The 15,495-nt window shown below is 36.4% G+C and overlaps 1 protein-coding gene across 2 annotated transcripts in view; it reads right to left on the bottom strand.

The window, feature by feature from the left end:
• The window catches only part of UBE3D (ubiquitin protein ligase E3D), a 168,443-nt gene that overhangs the window by 150,432 nt on the left and 2,516 nt on the right, over positions 1-15,495 (bottom strand). For both annotated transcript variants that reach the window (XM_037842951.1, XM_037842952.1), the window contains exon 3: positions 682-878. In XM_037842951.1, coding sequence (XP_037698879.1) covers positions 682-878 — 197 coding nt within the window. The remainder of the gene's footprint in view (positions 1-681; positions 879-15,495) is intronic.

The following is a 15,495-nucleotide window of genomic DNA, read 5'->3' as shown; positions in this document are numbered from 1 at the left end:
TGGAAGTTTTCCTTTCCAGATATTTGAGTAAAATGTGTTTTAAAAATGTAAAGAAACAGACCAATGAATGTAAACAATATGTAAACCAGTCAAATTATTGTGTACTCAATTAAAACTAAATAATGTTTAGTTCTTTAACTGATTTCGATTTTTAAAAATAATTCTAGCTTTGGTATATGTATATTCATTGTTACAGAATATGGACGGGAAATGACCCAATTCCATGTCTTTGGAGGGCCCCATTCTTCTCAGTAAGCTCCACAAGAGCAGAGAACTTGCCTGAACTGTTCACTTCTGTATCCCCAGCACCTAAATCAATGCCTAGCACACAGTAAGGGCTAAAAATGTGCTGAATGAATGAATTTCTAAGTAAGGCTTTAAAATCAACCCACCTTTGCATAATTGCCATCTTATTTAATTTTCACATCAACCCTGTGAATCAGGTAATTATACAATTAAAGAAACAAAGCTTCAGAAAGGTAAAGTAACACATTCAACTGCACTCAGCTAATAACTGGAAAAGCTGGTAAAGAATCTACACCTTCTAGATTTCCGGTTCTTTCCATGCCACTGATAAGCAGTTATGTTTACCTGGGCAAAGTTCAACTTCTCAGAGGAAATGTCACCTTCACTTTATAATGAAAAAGTAAATGCAAAAACGGAAGTGCTAATATTACTCACTTGTGCTTACTTCTGCCCGAGCCTGCAGCCGCAGGTGTAATCCATCTCCAGCCACGTACTGCAGCCCACCACAGGAGGAAGGCACAAGCCCGACCTCTGCTGGAAGCAAGATCTCTGTGCAGCCTGCCGGGGTTTTCAACTGGAGTGAGGATGGCATTATAGAAATCTCCATGGGCAGACCTCCTTCTTTGGGATCTCTGGTAATTAAAAATAAAACCCAAACAAATTATTTCTCACTGAAGAAAAATATAATGATGAAAGAGACAAAGATGACCAAGGATCTCTCTGTGCCTCTGAAATATGGTCCCTAAAGTCAATGGCCCAGAAAACCAGCAGCAAACACATCATAAAGGAAACCAGTCTATTCTGGATTTAGATAAGGTCAGAAAGTAGCTTTCACTGTCCCTGTAACATGAAAGTCCTGGAACATGTGTTTTACACTTGTTTCTGAGACTGGCATGATAATGATGCTTTATTTACAGTAAACTAGAGCTAAACATTGTCATTTGATATTCAGAATTCTGACAAGGAGGCCAACATTATGTGAAACAAAAGATATAACAGAAAAAACTTTCTTGGCAATTTTAAAAATAAAAAACAAAATTAATGAAGAAAATCATGATATATATATATATATCAGGCTTAAAAGGACTTACTAACCTAAATCACTATAAACATAAATTACTCCGTGTAGCTGATAGAAAGTAAAACACAAGAAACTAGAGACAATGACAATTAAAAGCAATACATGGTTCTGGATGGGATCTGTGATGGTTAGGTTCATGTATCAACTTGGCCAGGTAATGGTACCCTGGTGTCTGGTCAAGCAAGCACTGGCCTAACCATTACTGCAAGGATATTTATGGTTGCTTAATAAACCAGAAGGCTGGTTTATTAAATCATCAGTCAATTGGCTGCAGCTGTGACTGATGACATCAACAAAGGGCACGTCTTCCACAATGAGAGAAATGCAATCAGCTGGATTTAATCTGATCAGTTGAGGACTTATAGAGGAACATCACTTCTTCTTCGACTGATCAGTGATGCGTTTCCTGAGTTCGTCGAAGTTGCCAGTTCATTTCCTGAGGAGTTCATCGAACACGTTCGTCAGAGTTGCTAGTTTGCTGCCTGAGGAGTTCATTGAACATCTTCATTGGAGTTGCCAGTTTGCTGCCTGCCCTATGGAATTTGGACTCATGCATATCCACAGTTGCATGAGACACTTTTATAAATCTTATATTTATACATATCTCTCATTGATTCTGTTTCCCCAGAGAACCCTAACTAATACACCAATACATTCTTTGAATGACAGATGTTAAAACTATGCCTTGCAATTCTTTTATTGTTTTGCTTTTGTTTTTGAGGGTGCCATTGCAGCAGTGGCCCAAAATAACAAGAGAGGAGAGAAGGCTCAAAATGATATTATTGGGACATATGAAAAAAATTGGAATATAGACTGTAAGCTTTATATCAATGTTAAATTTCTTAAATATGATAATCTCAGTTAAGGCAGATATAGAATTGAATACTCTTGTTCTTAAGAAATGTACACGGCAGTATTAAGTGTTCAAGGATCATGTAGACAAACTACATTCAGGTGTTCAAAAAATGGGCTGATAAATATAGACAGGAAAGACAGTTGGACTGCTAGATTGATGGATAGCTAGAACGATACAGCAAATGTGGCAAAATGTTAAAATTGGTAGATCTGCCCCTGGAACAACTAATAAACAACCAGGAACAACTAGTAAATAATCTGGAATAACTGCTGGGGGACAAATGTGACTGTCCACACGTCATATACCAACCCGGACTGGGAGGAATACCTGAGATCACAGCATAAAATCTGTAAGTAAAAACTGTGATTCCAAGCTGGGAGCCCCCTTCTCCCATGGCCCGAACTGCAAAGCCTCCTGGTGCTAGAGAGCAGCACTCTCTGAGCAAGCAAATATAGCTCAGCTGAGCTCCAACTGGGGTTTTAATTAACAAATGTGGACCACTCAATAAAAGATATGAATCCCCAACAAGCAGACGGCTTTTGGTGACAATTGACCTTGGAGAGCTGGAGGGTGGCCGCGGACTGGCCCTGTAGGGGGGCTTGTCCCTTTTTTGGTTCAGTGCAGAAACCCTCAGCCATTTTCAGTTCCCAGCACTCTGACCCAGACAAGGGTGGAGATAGCACAGGCAGAGAAACTATTCAAATGTAAACGACCTCTCCCTAGGGGCTATATCTTCTCTAAGAGGAAGAAGGTGGTGCCAAGCTCTACTACCCACCTTCCATTCAGAACCAGACCCTAGAGCCTTGGCAAAAACAGCCATGGGCCATATCTCCTTACACCAGTCTGGAGCTACAGGCGGACAGGTACCACCTGCTCAGCACAAAAGCACAAGAGCTTGAGGCTTCAAAGGATGTACCAATCTTCTAAGACATACCCTCAGGGAGACATGATACTATTGCCTCTTTCCAAGACCTGAGCCGGTTCTGGTCTGGGAAAACCTGATTAGGGTAACCAAGGAAACCAGATGCCTAGACAACAGAAAACTACAACCTAAACTAAGAAAAACGAAGTTATGGCCCAGTCAAAGGAACAAACTTACACCCAACTGAGATACAGGAATTTAAGCAACTAATCCTAAACCAATTCAAGAAGTTTAGGGAAGATATGACAAAACAGATGAAGCGTATAATGAAAACAATGGGCATACATAAGGTAGAAATCAAAAGTTTGAAAAAACAACTAGCAGAAGCTATGGAAATGAAAGGCACGACGTAATAGATGGAAGACACAATGGAAACATACAATAGCAGATCTCAAGAGGCAGAAGAAAACACTCAGGAACTGGAGAACAAGGCACCTGAAAGCCTACACACAAAAGAACAGATAGAGAAAAGAATGGAAAAATATGAGCAATGTCTCCGGGAACTTAAGGACAAAACAAAATGTAGGAATGTACATGTCATTGGTGTCCCAGAAGAAGAGAAGGGAAAAGGGGCAGAAGCAATAATAGAGGAAATAATCAATGAAATTTTCCCATCTCTTATGAAAGACACAAAAATATAGATCCAAGAAGAGCAGCATACCCCAAACAGAATAGATCTGAATAGGCCTATGCCAAGACACCTAATAATCAGATTATCAAACATCAAAGATAAAGAGAGAATCCTGAAAGTAGCAAGAGAAAAGCAATCCATCACATACAAAGGAAGCTTAATAAGACTATGTGCAGATTTCTTAATAGAAAACATGGAGGGAAGAAGGAAGTGGGATGATATATTAAAAATACTGAAAGAGAAAAAACACCAACCAAGAATCCTATATCCGGCAAAACTGTCCTTCAAATACGAGGGAGAGGTTAAAATATTCTCTGAAAAACAAACAATGACAGAGTTTGTGAACAAGATACCTGCTTTACAGGAAACACTAAAGGAAGCACTACAGACAGAAAGAAAAAGACAAGAGTGAGAGGTTTGGGACACAATTTTGGGAGAGCACAGCAATGAAAGTATACTGAACAAAGATGACTGTGAGTATGGTTGAAAGAGGAAGGTTAGCACCATGTGGGACACCAGAACAAAAGACAAAAGATAAAGACTGGGACTGTACAACTCAGTGAAACCTAGGGTGCGCAACGATTGTAATAAAAGGTACAAATATGTTTTTACATGAGGTGGAACAAATGAATGTCAACATTGCAAGGGGTTAAAAATAAGGTGGGATTGGGGGGAAAATACAATCAATGCAAACTAGAGACTATAATTAACAGAAAAATTGTATTACGCTTCCTTTAATATAACAAAGGCAATATACCAAAGTTAAATACATATGGGGGGGGGCATAGCAGAAGGGGATGAGACTCCTGGCATTGGTGATGTTGTCTGACACTTAATTCTACTTTAGCTTAATGCTATCTTTCCTTTTGTTGCTTTCTAGCTGTCATGTGCTTTTTTTTTTCCTTTTCTCTCTCTTTCTTTTTTCTTTTTCTTTTGTTTCTCTACCTTCCTCCTTCTTTGTGGAAGAAATGGAGAGGTTCTTATATAGATAGTGGCGATGTTGCGGAATAAATAAATATGTGACTATACAGGGAACCAATGATTGTTTACTTAGGACGAAATGTATGGTGGGTGAACAAAACAGTCTTAAAAAAAAATGGGTTGATGAAGAAACCTTGAGGGCACTATATTGAGTGAAATAAGACAGACACATAAGGACAAATATTGCAGGGTCTCACTGATATGAACTAATAATAATATGTAAACTCATAGACATGAAATATAAGTTACCAGGATATAGAATGAGGCTAAAGAATGGGGAGCAGTTGCTTATTATGAGCAGAACGTTCAACTAGGGTGAACTTAAACATTTGGAAGTGGACAGAGGTGATGGTAGTACACTGTGAGAATAACTAACAGTGCTGAATGGTGTGTGAAGGTAGTAGAAAGGATAAGCTCAGAAGGAAAGTTGGAGGTTAAAAGATGGGAATGTATAAAAATGAATTTTGTGGTGGACAATGTCTGTGATTAACTGTACAAATATTACAAATCTCTCTCATGAGCTAGAACAAATGCATGACATTAGAACTAGAAGTGAATAATAGAGGGGCATATAGGGAAAAATCTATACTATTGCAAACTATATACTACAGTTAGTACTATTTTAACATTCCATCAACAGTAACAAATGTACTATACCAAAACTATGAATCAATAATGGAGGGGGACTAGCTAGAGGTAAGGGAGAATTTGAGTTTCTTTCTTTCTTTTTTTTTGTCTTTACCTCTTTTCTGGAGTAATAAAAATGTTCTAAAACTTGAAAAAAAATTAATAGTGGTGATGGATGCACAGCTATATGATGGTACCATGAGTACACTTTGGATCTCTGGACAGTTGTATGGTATGTGATCAATCTCAATAAAAAAATTTTTTTCTTTTAAATTGGTGAATCTGTGTATCTGGGGGATAGGAATAGGTGGAGTTCTCTGTATGGGCTTTGTATTATTTTTGTAACTGTCCTGTAAGTTTGAAAGTATTCCAAAACGAAAAGTTAAAACAAACAAACAAACAAAAAAAAAACAAAAAAAAAAACATAGTCCCTGTCCACCAGGTGTCAAAAGTATAGAAGGGGATTAAGTCATATATAGATATGACCCTAAATGAAGCTGAAATATGCTTATCATCGTAACAGAGGTAAAAAGTACACCATTCGCTTGGTGTTACCTAAGTGGGCCATCTATTCAGTTGTCACCTAAATGCAGACAAAGCACCATCCTCTTGAGTGTCATCTAACTGCAGATGACAGGCCATGCATTCAGGTGTGTAACTTTTTGATGAACTGCCAAATTGTGGCTGTAGCATTTTACATTCCTACCAGCAAGGTACTAGGGTTCCAATTTCTCCACATCCTTGCCAACATTTATTATTATTATTTTTTAATTATAACCATTCTAGTAGGTGTGAAATAGTATTTCATTTTGGTTTTAATTTGCATTTCACTAATGACTAATGATGTTGAGCATTCCCTAATGTGCTTGTTGCCATTTGTACAACTTCTTTGGAGAAATGTTTATTCAAGTCCTTTGCCCATTTTTAAATCGTGTTGTATGTCTTTTTGTTGTTGTGCTGCAACAGTTCTTTTAAATATTCTGGATATTAAATCCTTATGAGATACATGATTTGCAAATATTTTCTCCCATTCTGTAAGTTGTCTTTTCATTCTCTTGATAGTCTTCTTTGATGCACAAAGTTTTAATTTTAATAAAGTCTAATTTTTCTATCTTTTCTTTTGTTGCCTGTACTTTTAGTGTCATACTTAAAAAACCATTACCAAATCCAAGGTCATGGAGATTGCCCCTATTTTCATCTAAGAGATTTATAGTATTAAGTCTTTATTCCATTTTGAGTTAATTTTTGTATATGGAGTAAAGTAAGGGTCCAACTTCATTCTTTTGTATGTCGATATCCAGTTTTTCCAACACTCCTGTCAAAATCAATTGACCATTAGATGTGAGGATTTATTTCTGGGCTCTCAATACTATCAAACTGAGATTTTTTTTTCTACTGAATTGTGCAATTAGTACTTGGAAGTTCCCCCAAGAGAAACCACTGTGCTCATAAGTCCCCCTTTCCACTCCTACAATCTCTGGCTTTCATTTTTGTTTTATATACTAAGTTCCACATACAATTTCTCTTAAAATAAGGGTTCCAAACCTTTAAAAAAATAATAAAAGTTGTAAAAGCACTCTTCTTTTCCTTCTCCATCCTGAAAAATTCAGGCAATTACACAGGGCCAAGCAAGTTAGGCATCCATGTAAGGCTCACGGAACCACAGTGGCTTAACATGGGATGTCAGAACCCAAGAAGGATGAAGAGGAAACCAGAGCAGGAGGTGGGGAAGTAGCCCAGTATTTCAAAGTCCAAGCAGGTGAGGAAAGTATCAACATGAGGTTGGGTGGGAGGTGGCAAAGGATGCCAGCAGGAGACCCATAACATACAGGGGGGTTGATCAAGTAAATAAATGCCAGGGAAAGGGAGAAAACTAGAACAAACCCTATGGTGGTGGATGGGAATTGATATCTGTGTGAAGTTACGGTTTTCAATGCATATGAACAGGTTTTCAATGTATATAAATAGGTACAAAGCATCTGTAATAAATAAGATAAAAATATAAATAACAGATGTAAAAACATGTATGTGTGGTATTTCTTTCTCTCTCTCTCTCTCACACACACACACACACTCACCCTGGCTCTGTCCACTGACAGGGCAGGGCCTGGGAGAAGCAAAACCCCAACAGCATATGTCTAGATCTTTTAAAGGCCATTTCCACCTTTTATAAAAACAACAACAAAAAACAGGGGGGTTCCTTGAAGAAAATGACTAATCCAGAGCTGTAGCGGGAAAACAATAAGATGAGCCTAGGTCATCTTGTTAGGAAAGAAAGTAAGGAAGAACTCAAAGAAAGACACGGCTATGTCAAAAAAGACATAGAAACAAGCTTGAAGACACTCTCATCAGACTAATATGGGACAATATGAGCAAAAAGTAAACCACCGAATTAAACAGTGCCATGGGTTCATATTGATACAAATAAATGAATGAATAAAATGAATGTCTACTGAGGAACAGGGTATTTACATAGTTTCAGATTACCTCTCCACAAAATACTAAATTACAAAGAGAAAAAGAGTCACCACAGAGGAGAAGCCTGGCAGCTTACTTACATGACCAAAGTTAATAAGACTGAAATGGAACAAATCAGGATCATGTGCACCTGATAGAATGCAATGAGATGAACACAGCATCACTTCTGTGATTTCCTGCCAAAGACACACAATCTGAACCTAATCTTGAGGAAACAAGAGAGGAACACAAAAGAGAGATTCTACAAAATAACGGGGCTGTTATCTTCAAAAGTGTCAGGATCATGAAAGTCAAGGAAAACTGAGGAACTTGTCCAGAGTGAAAGAGACTAAGGAGACATGACAAGTAAATGCAATGTGTGATTCTGAACTGGATCCTATGGCAATTAAGAATATTGTGTGGACAACTGGCAGAACTTGAGTGGAGTCTGAGCATTAGATGGTAGTAACATTTTTCAATTTTAAGAATTGCATGGTGGATATATAGGAAAATGTCCTTACTGCAACTTACTTTCAAGTTTGAGATAGTTTCCTGGGTTTTACCTCCAACTACCAGGGAAACTGCCTTCAAACAAAAAGCTGATGCAGTTGTGAGAATCACCTTGTTTGCTTCCCTTCTCTGTCTTGCACTGCTTTTTGCCTAATGTTTGAAAACTGTTGTTTCATGTATTTGTTTCACTTTCTAGTCAATTCACAGATGTAAAGATTAAAGAAAAAAATATGAACATCTCAATATATGCAGAAAATCATTAGATGAAATACAAAATCAATTAATGATCAAACCCTTAGTAGACTATGAATAGAGTGGAACTATGCAATCTGCCAAAAAGAATTAGCCAAAAACTTAGTCAAACCATACCAAATGATGAAACACTAGATGCATTTCTTTAAAACTAGGAATAAAAATAAAACCCAAACATGTCACATAAAATGCAGAAATTGTCAGAATGGATTTTTAAAAAACACCCACTATATGATATATATATACATTATGTATATATATGTGTTTATGTATTTATAAACTTTATAAAGACATAGGTTAAAGCAAAAGGGTAGAAAAAGATGTGCCATGTCAACAGCAAGCATAAGAAAGCCGCTTTTTCTGTATTGATATCTGGCAAAGTAGACTTCAAGACAGAATATTGTCAGAGATAAAGGCATTTCATAATTTAGAAGACACAATAACTAAATCAGTATGTTCCTAATAACAACTTCAAATAAATGTAGTCAAAATTTTTTGAACTAAAGGGAGAAGTAAACAAATTCATGACCACAGTTGAAGATTTTCATGTTCCCCTCTAAGTCACTGTTCTAGTTTGCTAATGCTGCCAGGATGCAAAACACCAGAAATGGATTGGCTTTTACAAAGGGGGTTTATTTGGTTACACAGTTACAGTCTTAAGGCCATAAAGTGTCCAAGGTAATGCAACAATCGGGTACCTTCACTGCAGGATGGCCAATGGTGTCTGGAAAACGTCTGTTAGCTGGGAAGGCACGTGGCTGGTGTCTGCTCCAAAGTTCTGGTTTCAAAATGCCTTTCTCTCAAGATGTTCCTCTCTAGGCTGCAGTTCCTTAAAAATGTCACTCTTAGTTGCTCTTAGGGTGTTTGTCCTCTCTTAGCTTCTCTGGAGCAAGAGTCTGCTTTCAATGGCCATCGTCAAACTGTCTCTCATCAGCAGCTATTCTCTCAGCTTCTGTGCATTCTTCCAAGTGTCCCTCTTGGCTGTAGCTCCTCTTCAAAATGTCACTCTCAGCTGCACTGAGTTCCTTCTGTTTGTCAGCTCATTCATATGGCGCCAGTGATTTAATTTAGACCCACCCTGAATGGGTGGGGTAACACCTCCATGGAAATTATACAATCAGAGTCATCACCGACAGTGATGTTCCACAGAAACACTCAAAGAATTACAATCTAATCAACACTGATATGTCTGCCCACACAAGATTACATCAAAGATAATGGCATTTGGGGGGACATAATACATTCAAACTGGCACAGTCATTGATAGAACAAGACAAATAACCAGTAAGAATACAGAAGATTTGAATAACACTATAAATCAATTTAATCTAACTGACATTTAATCCAACAACAGCAAAATACATATTCTTTTTAAGTGCACATAAATCATTCACCAATATAGAACATAAATCTCAATAAAATTAAAAGGTTCTAATTATATGCTCTCTGGCCACAATGATACAAATAATAAGACATTCCCTTTCCTCAAATATTTGGAAATAAAGAAATACAGTTCCAAATAATGCATGGGTCAAAGAAAAAAAAGACACGAGGAAAATAGAAAATATTTCTAATTGAATGGAAATGAAAACACAACATATTAGAATGTATATGATGATGCTAAAGCAGTGTCTAGAGGGGAAGCTTTTTAAGAGCCTATATTAGAAAAGTAGAAAGGTATCAGCTTTCACCTGAAGAAAGTACAAAAAGAGTCAACTGAACTCACAGAAAAATAGAAGGAAATAATAAAAATAAAGAGTGCAAATTACTGAAATAGAAAAAAAAGAAGCAATAGAGAAAAAGTACCAAAGCCAAAAGTTGCTTCTTTGTAAAGATTTATGAAATTTAACTCCTAGCAAAACTGACAAAGATAAAATGAAATGGGAAAACAAATTAGCAACATAAAGAAAGAGGGGAAATGACTATAGATACTACAGACATCAAGAGTAAAATAAGGGGATATTATGAACAAGTTTGTACCAATAAATTTGACAATTTAGATGGAACAGACAAAAATATTGTTAAACACATGTAATCAAAATTGAGAAAGGATGAAATAGAAAACCTTAATTAGTCTTATATCAATGAAGTAGAATTTGCAGTTAAAAGCCATTCTACAACTCACTGCTGTCCCTCGTATGTGGGATCTGACTCCCAGGAGTGTAAATCTCCGTGGCAATGTGGGATTTAATCCCAGGGATGAATATGGACTCAACATCATGGGATTGAGAACATCTTCTTGACCAAAAGGGGGATGCAAAATGAAAAGAAGTGAAGTTTCAGTGGATGAGAGATTCCAAATGGAGTAGAGCGGTCACTCTGGTGGGCATTCTTATTCCCTATATAGATAACCCTTGCATTAGGGTTCTCTAGGGAAACAGAATCAATGAGAGATATCTATAAATATAAGATTTATAAAAGCGTCTCATGCAACTGTGGGTATGCACGAGTCCAAATTCTGTACGGCAGGCAGCAAACTGGCAATTCCAATGAAGATGTTCGATGAACTCCTCACGAAACGAACTGGCAACTTTGACTAACATGTTCGATGAACTCCTCAGGAAACGAATTAGCAACTTCAACAAACTCCTCAAGAAACACTTCGCTGGTCAGCCAAAGAAGAAGCGAAGGTCCTCTATCTGTCTCCCTTAAAAGTCTTCAACTGACTGGATTAAATCCAGCTGACTGCATTCTCTCATTATTAACCAGCCACAAACGTCCTCACAACAACAGTTAGGCCAGTGATTGCTTGACCAGACAGCTGGGTACTATCACCTGGCCAAGTTGACACATGAACCTAACCATCACAACCCTTTTTAGGTTTTAATGCATTTGAATAGCTAGAACTAAATACCTGAAACTATCAAACTGCAACCCAGTGCCTTGACTCTTGAAGACGACTGTATAGCAGTGTAGCTTACAAGGGGTGACGGTATGATTGTGAAAGCCTTGTGGGTCACACTCCCTTTATCCAGTGTATGGATGGATGAGTAGAAAAATGGGGGACAAAAAACTAAATGAAAAATAGGTTGGAAGGGAGGGTGATTTGGGTATTCTTTTTTACTTTTATTTTTATTATTATTTTTACTTTTTTCTGGTACAAGGAAAATGTTCAAAAAATAGATTGGGGTGATGAATGCACAACTATATAATGGTACTGTGAACAACTGATTGTACACTTTGGATGACTGTATGGTACATGAATATATCTCAATAAAATTGAATTTTTAAAAAAAAGCTATCCTACAAAGAAAGCCACAGGCCCAGATGCTTTCTCTTGTAAATTCTATCAAACATGTAAGGAAAAATAATAGAGAAGGAAACACTTTGCAATTTGTTTCATGAGGACAATATAACCCTGAAACTAAAACCAAACAAAGACATTATAAGAACTAAAACTACAGACCAATATCCCTCATGAATATAGATACACAAAAAATCTATATATAAATATACAGGATAACAAATCATGATCAAGTGATATTTATCACAGGAAAGCAAAATTAATTTAAAATTCAAATATCAAACAATATAATTCACCATGTTTTGGTTTGCTAAAGCTGCTGAAATGCAATATGCCAGAAATGGGTTGGCTTTTACAATGGAGATTTATTAGTTTACAACTTTACACTTCTAAGGCCATGAAAATGTCCGAATTAAGGCATCAACAAGATGATGCCTTTTCTGAAGAAAGGCTGCTGGCAACCAGGGCCTCTGTCAGATAGCAAGGCACATGACCGGTGTCTGCTGATCTTTTTCTCCAGTTTTGTTGCTTTCACGTTCTGGTTCTTTCAGTCTCTGCGTGTCCTTGTTTGCTTCTCCTGGAGCTTTTCTTTTCTCTCTAAGCTCTCTGGGTGTTTCTCTCTCTGAGCTCTCTTGCTTTTTTCTGCCCTTTATCTTCTCATAAAGTACTCCAGTAAAGGATTCAGACACACCTTGAATTGGGTGGGTCACATCTCAATTAAAACAACCTAATCAAAAGGTCCCACCCACAATAGGTCTACACCCACAGGAATGGATTAAAAGAACATGGCCTTTTCTGGGGTACATAACAGCTTCAAACCAGCACAACATAGTAAGAGAAAAAAGTAGGAAAACCATGTAATTATCTCAACAGGCACAGAAAAAACTTTTGACCAAAGTCAACACCTACTCATGATTAGGAATAAAGAATCTTCTCTATCAGATAAAAGACATCTAAAAACAAAAACAAAAAGCAAAAACTCCTATTGCTAATATCATACTTAATGGTGAAACATTGAATGCCTTTTCCTAAGATTAGGATGTATGATCTTACAATTTCCACTGAACTCTTAAGTCCAAGCCAGTAAAACAAGGAAAGGAAAATAAATAATAACAGTTATATGAATTGGAAAGAAGTAAAATGGTTATTATTTATAGAAAATATGATTGGGTACATTTTTAAAAACCTACAAAAAAAAACTACTAGAATTAATACTTAATAATTATTTGGCAAGTTTGCAGGATACATGTCAGTATACAAAAATTAACTTGTGTTTCTAAAGAGCAGCAAAGGAAAATGCAATTAAAAGAACAAAAGCCATTTACAATGACATAAAAAACATCAGATACCTAGAAATAAATCTAATGAGAAATGCACAATTCCACTACATTGAAAACCATAGAACACTGCAGAGAGAAATTTTACCATGTTCATGGATTAGAAGACTCAATGTTGTTGAGAAGGCCATTATTCCCGAGCATATCTATAGATTCAATACAATCCCAATCAAAATTCTAGCATGCATTTTTTTGATAGACACTGACAAGATGATTCTTAAATTTATATGGAAAAGTAAATGATTTAAAATATTCAAAATAATCTTTAAAAAGAACAAAGTTGGAATACTTATACTACCTGATTTCAAGACTTCCTTTAAAGCTTACATTAATCAAGATATGTTATACTGGCTTAAGGACAGACAAAAGATCAGTGGAACAGACTAAAAAATCCAGAAATAGGCCTTCACATAGTCAGCTGATTTCCGATGAAAACACTAAGTTATTTCAACGACAGGAATAAAGATCTCTTTTACTAAAGGTGTTGAAACAACTGGATATACTTATTGAACAAATAAGCTGTATGACTTCTACCTCATTCCAAACATAAAAATTAATTTGACATGGATCACAATCCTAAATGTCAAAGTTAAAACTATATAACTCCTAAAGGAAAAAAAAGAAAAAAAAAACAGAAAAAAATCAGACAGGCAAAGATTTTTTAGGACACAAAAAGACACTAACCATAAAAGAAAAAAATGGATAAACTGAATTTCATTAAAACTAAAATTTTCTACCCATCAAAGACACTATTAAGAAAATGAAAAGGCAAACCACTGATTGGGAGAAAATACAAGGTATACATCTGAGAAAGATCTTGTTTACAGACTATATAGAGAACTCTTTCAATTCAATAAAAAGATATTTTAATGTCAAAAAATGTGAACATATACTTTGCAAGGGAACATATACAAATGGCCAAAAAACAAATGAAACAAATGAAAAGATGCTCAACATTATTAGTGTCATCAGGGAAATGCAAATTAAAACCACAAGATATGATTTTATACCTACTAGAATGGCTAAAATAAAAGACTGACAAAACAAAATGTAGGCAAGAATGTGAAATAATTGGAACTCACTTTTTTCTGACAAGAACTTTCATTTTTTCAGCATTCTACTTTGGAGCACAGTTTGGCAATTTCTTATAAAGTAAAATCCACATCTATCTGACGACACAGCAATACTACTCTTAAGTATTCACCCGAGAAATGAAAATGTATGTACACAAAAAGACTTGCATGGGAATGTTTATGGCAGCCTTATTTATTAAACAAACTCTGGAAACAACCAAAGTATCAAGCAATAGGAGAATGGATAAACTAATTGTGATATATACATACAAAGGAAAACTACTGAGTAAGAAAAAAGAATGAACTACTGATATATGCAACAACAGATGAAACATGAATCTCAAAAAAATTATGTTGAAGAAAAGATGCCAGACACATGCAAAAAAAAAAATACATACTACATGAATCCACTTATGTACAAGAACAGGCAAAATTTATGTTGACAGACTCAGAACAGAGGTTGCTCCTGGGGTGGGGAGAGTTAATTGGTAATAAATATCAACAGCCAAAGATCACCAGAGACAAACCAGCAGTCCAGCAAAGTTAAGTTTATTAACTTGTTTAAACAAGGGAAAGTACTCCAGGGGAACCGTGAAGGGCCCATGATAAGAGGAAGGAAGAGCTTTTCGTAAGGTTTCGGCTCAGGCTGATTAATTTGAGCGTGACTATGAGAAACTGGGATCAGCTCTGGATTCACTGCTCTCTTGAAGGGGGGAGGGCTAGATCTCGGTAATCTTTGTTTAAGAGTTGAGGACAGAAAGGGATGATGTGGAGTTCATTGCTAAATAACAAATCAAAAGAAGAGGTTGTTATGATACCTGACAGCTGAGGTTTCACCTTGGTAGAAACATAGTTTACAATTAACCTTGCAGTTGGGCTTATTAGTTATCATAGTACGATGGTTAGCAGGGTTAAGTTTTACACTCACTGAAAAAAGGACACCAGAGAACTTTCTGAAGTGATAGAGTTCTGTCTTGTTAGGATTGTGCTTATCAAACTGAGTATTTAAACTCTATGTTTTATTGTATAAAAATTATGTCTCCACAAAAAAAACACCATCTGCAAAAATCAGAACCACTTAAGAATAAAAAGTGAGTAATGTATGTGAAAAATATACAGCTTCAGAAGATCCCTAGGCTTCAGGAATGGCATGGTTTTGGGCAGGTGAACTCAGACTCCAGCCCTAGAGAGGAGGTAAGGAGATGGGAAAGCAGAAGGTGGACAGTACTTTAATAGTCTGGGATGCTGTGACAGGATAATAAATGATAGTATTATTGT

This window comes from Choloepus didactylus, chromosome 7 (genome assembly GCF_015220235.1).
Source record: "Choloepus didactylus isolate mChoDid1 chromosome 7, mChoDid1.pri, whole genome shotgun sequence".
In the NCBI taxonomy this organism is placed as follows: Eukaryota; Metazoa; Chordata; class Mammalia; order Pilosa; family Megalonychidae; genus Choloepus; species Choloepus didactylus.
The sequence above is the reverse complement of the archived record's forward strand: the minus strand, read 5'-3'. Positions and strand labels throughout refer to the sequence as shown.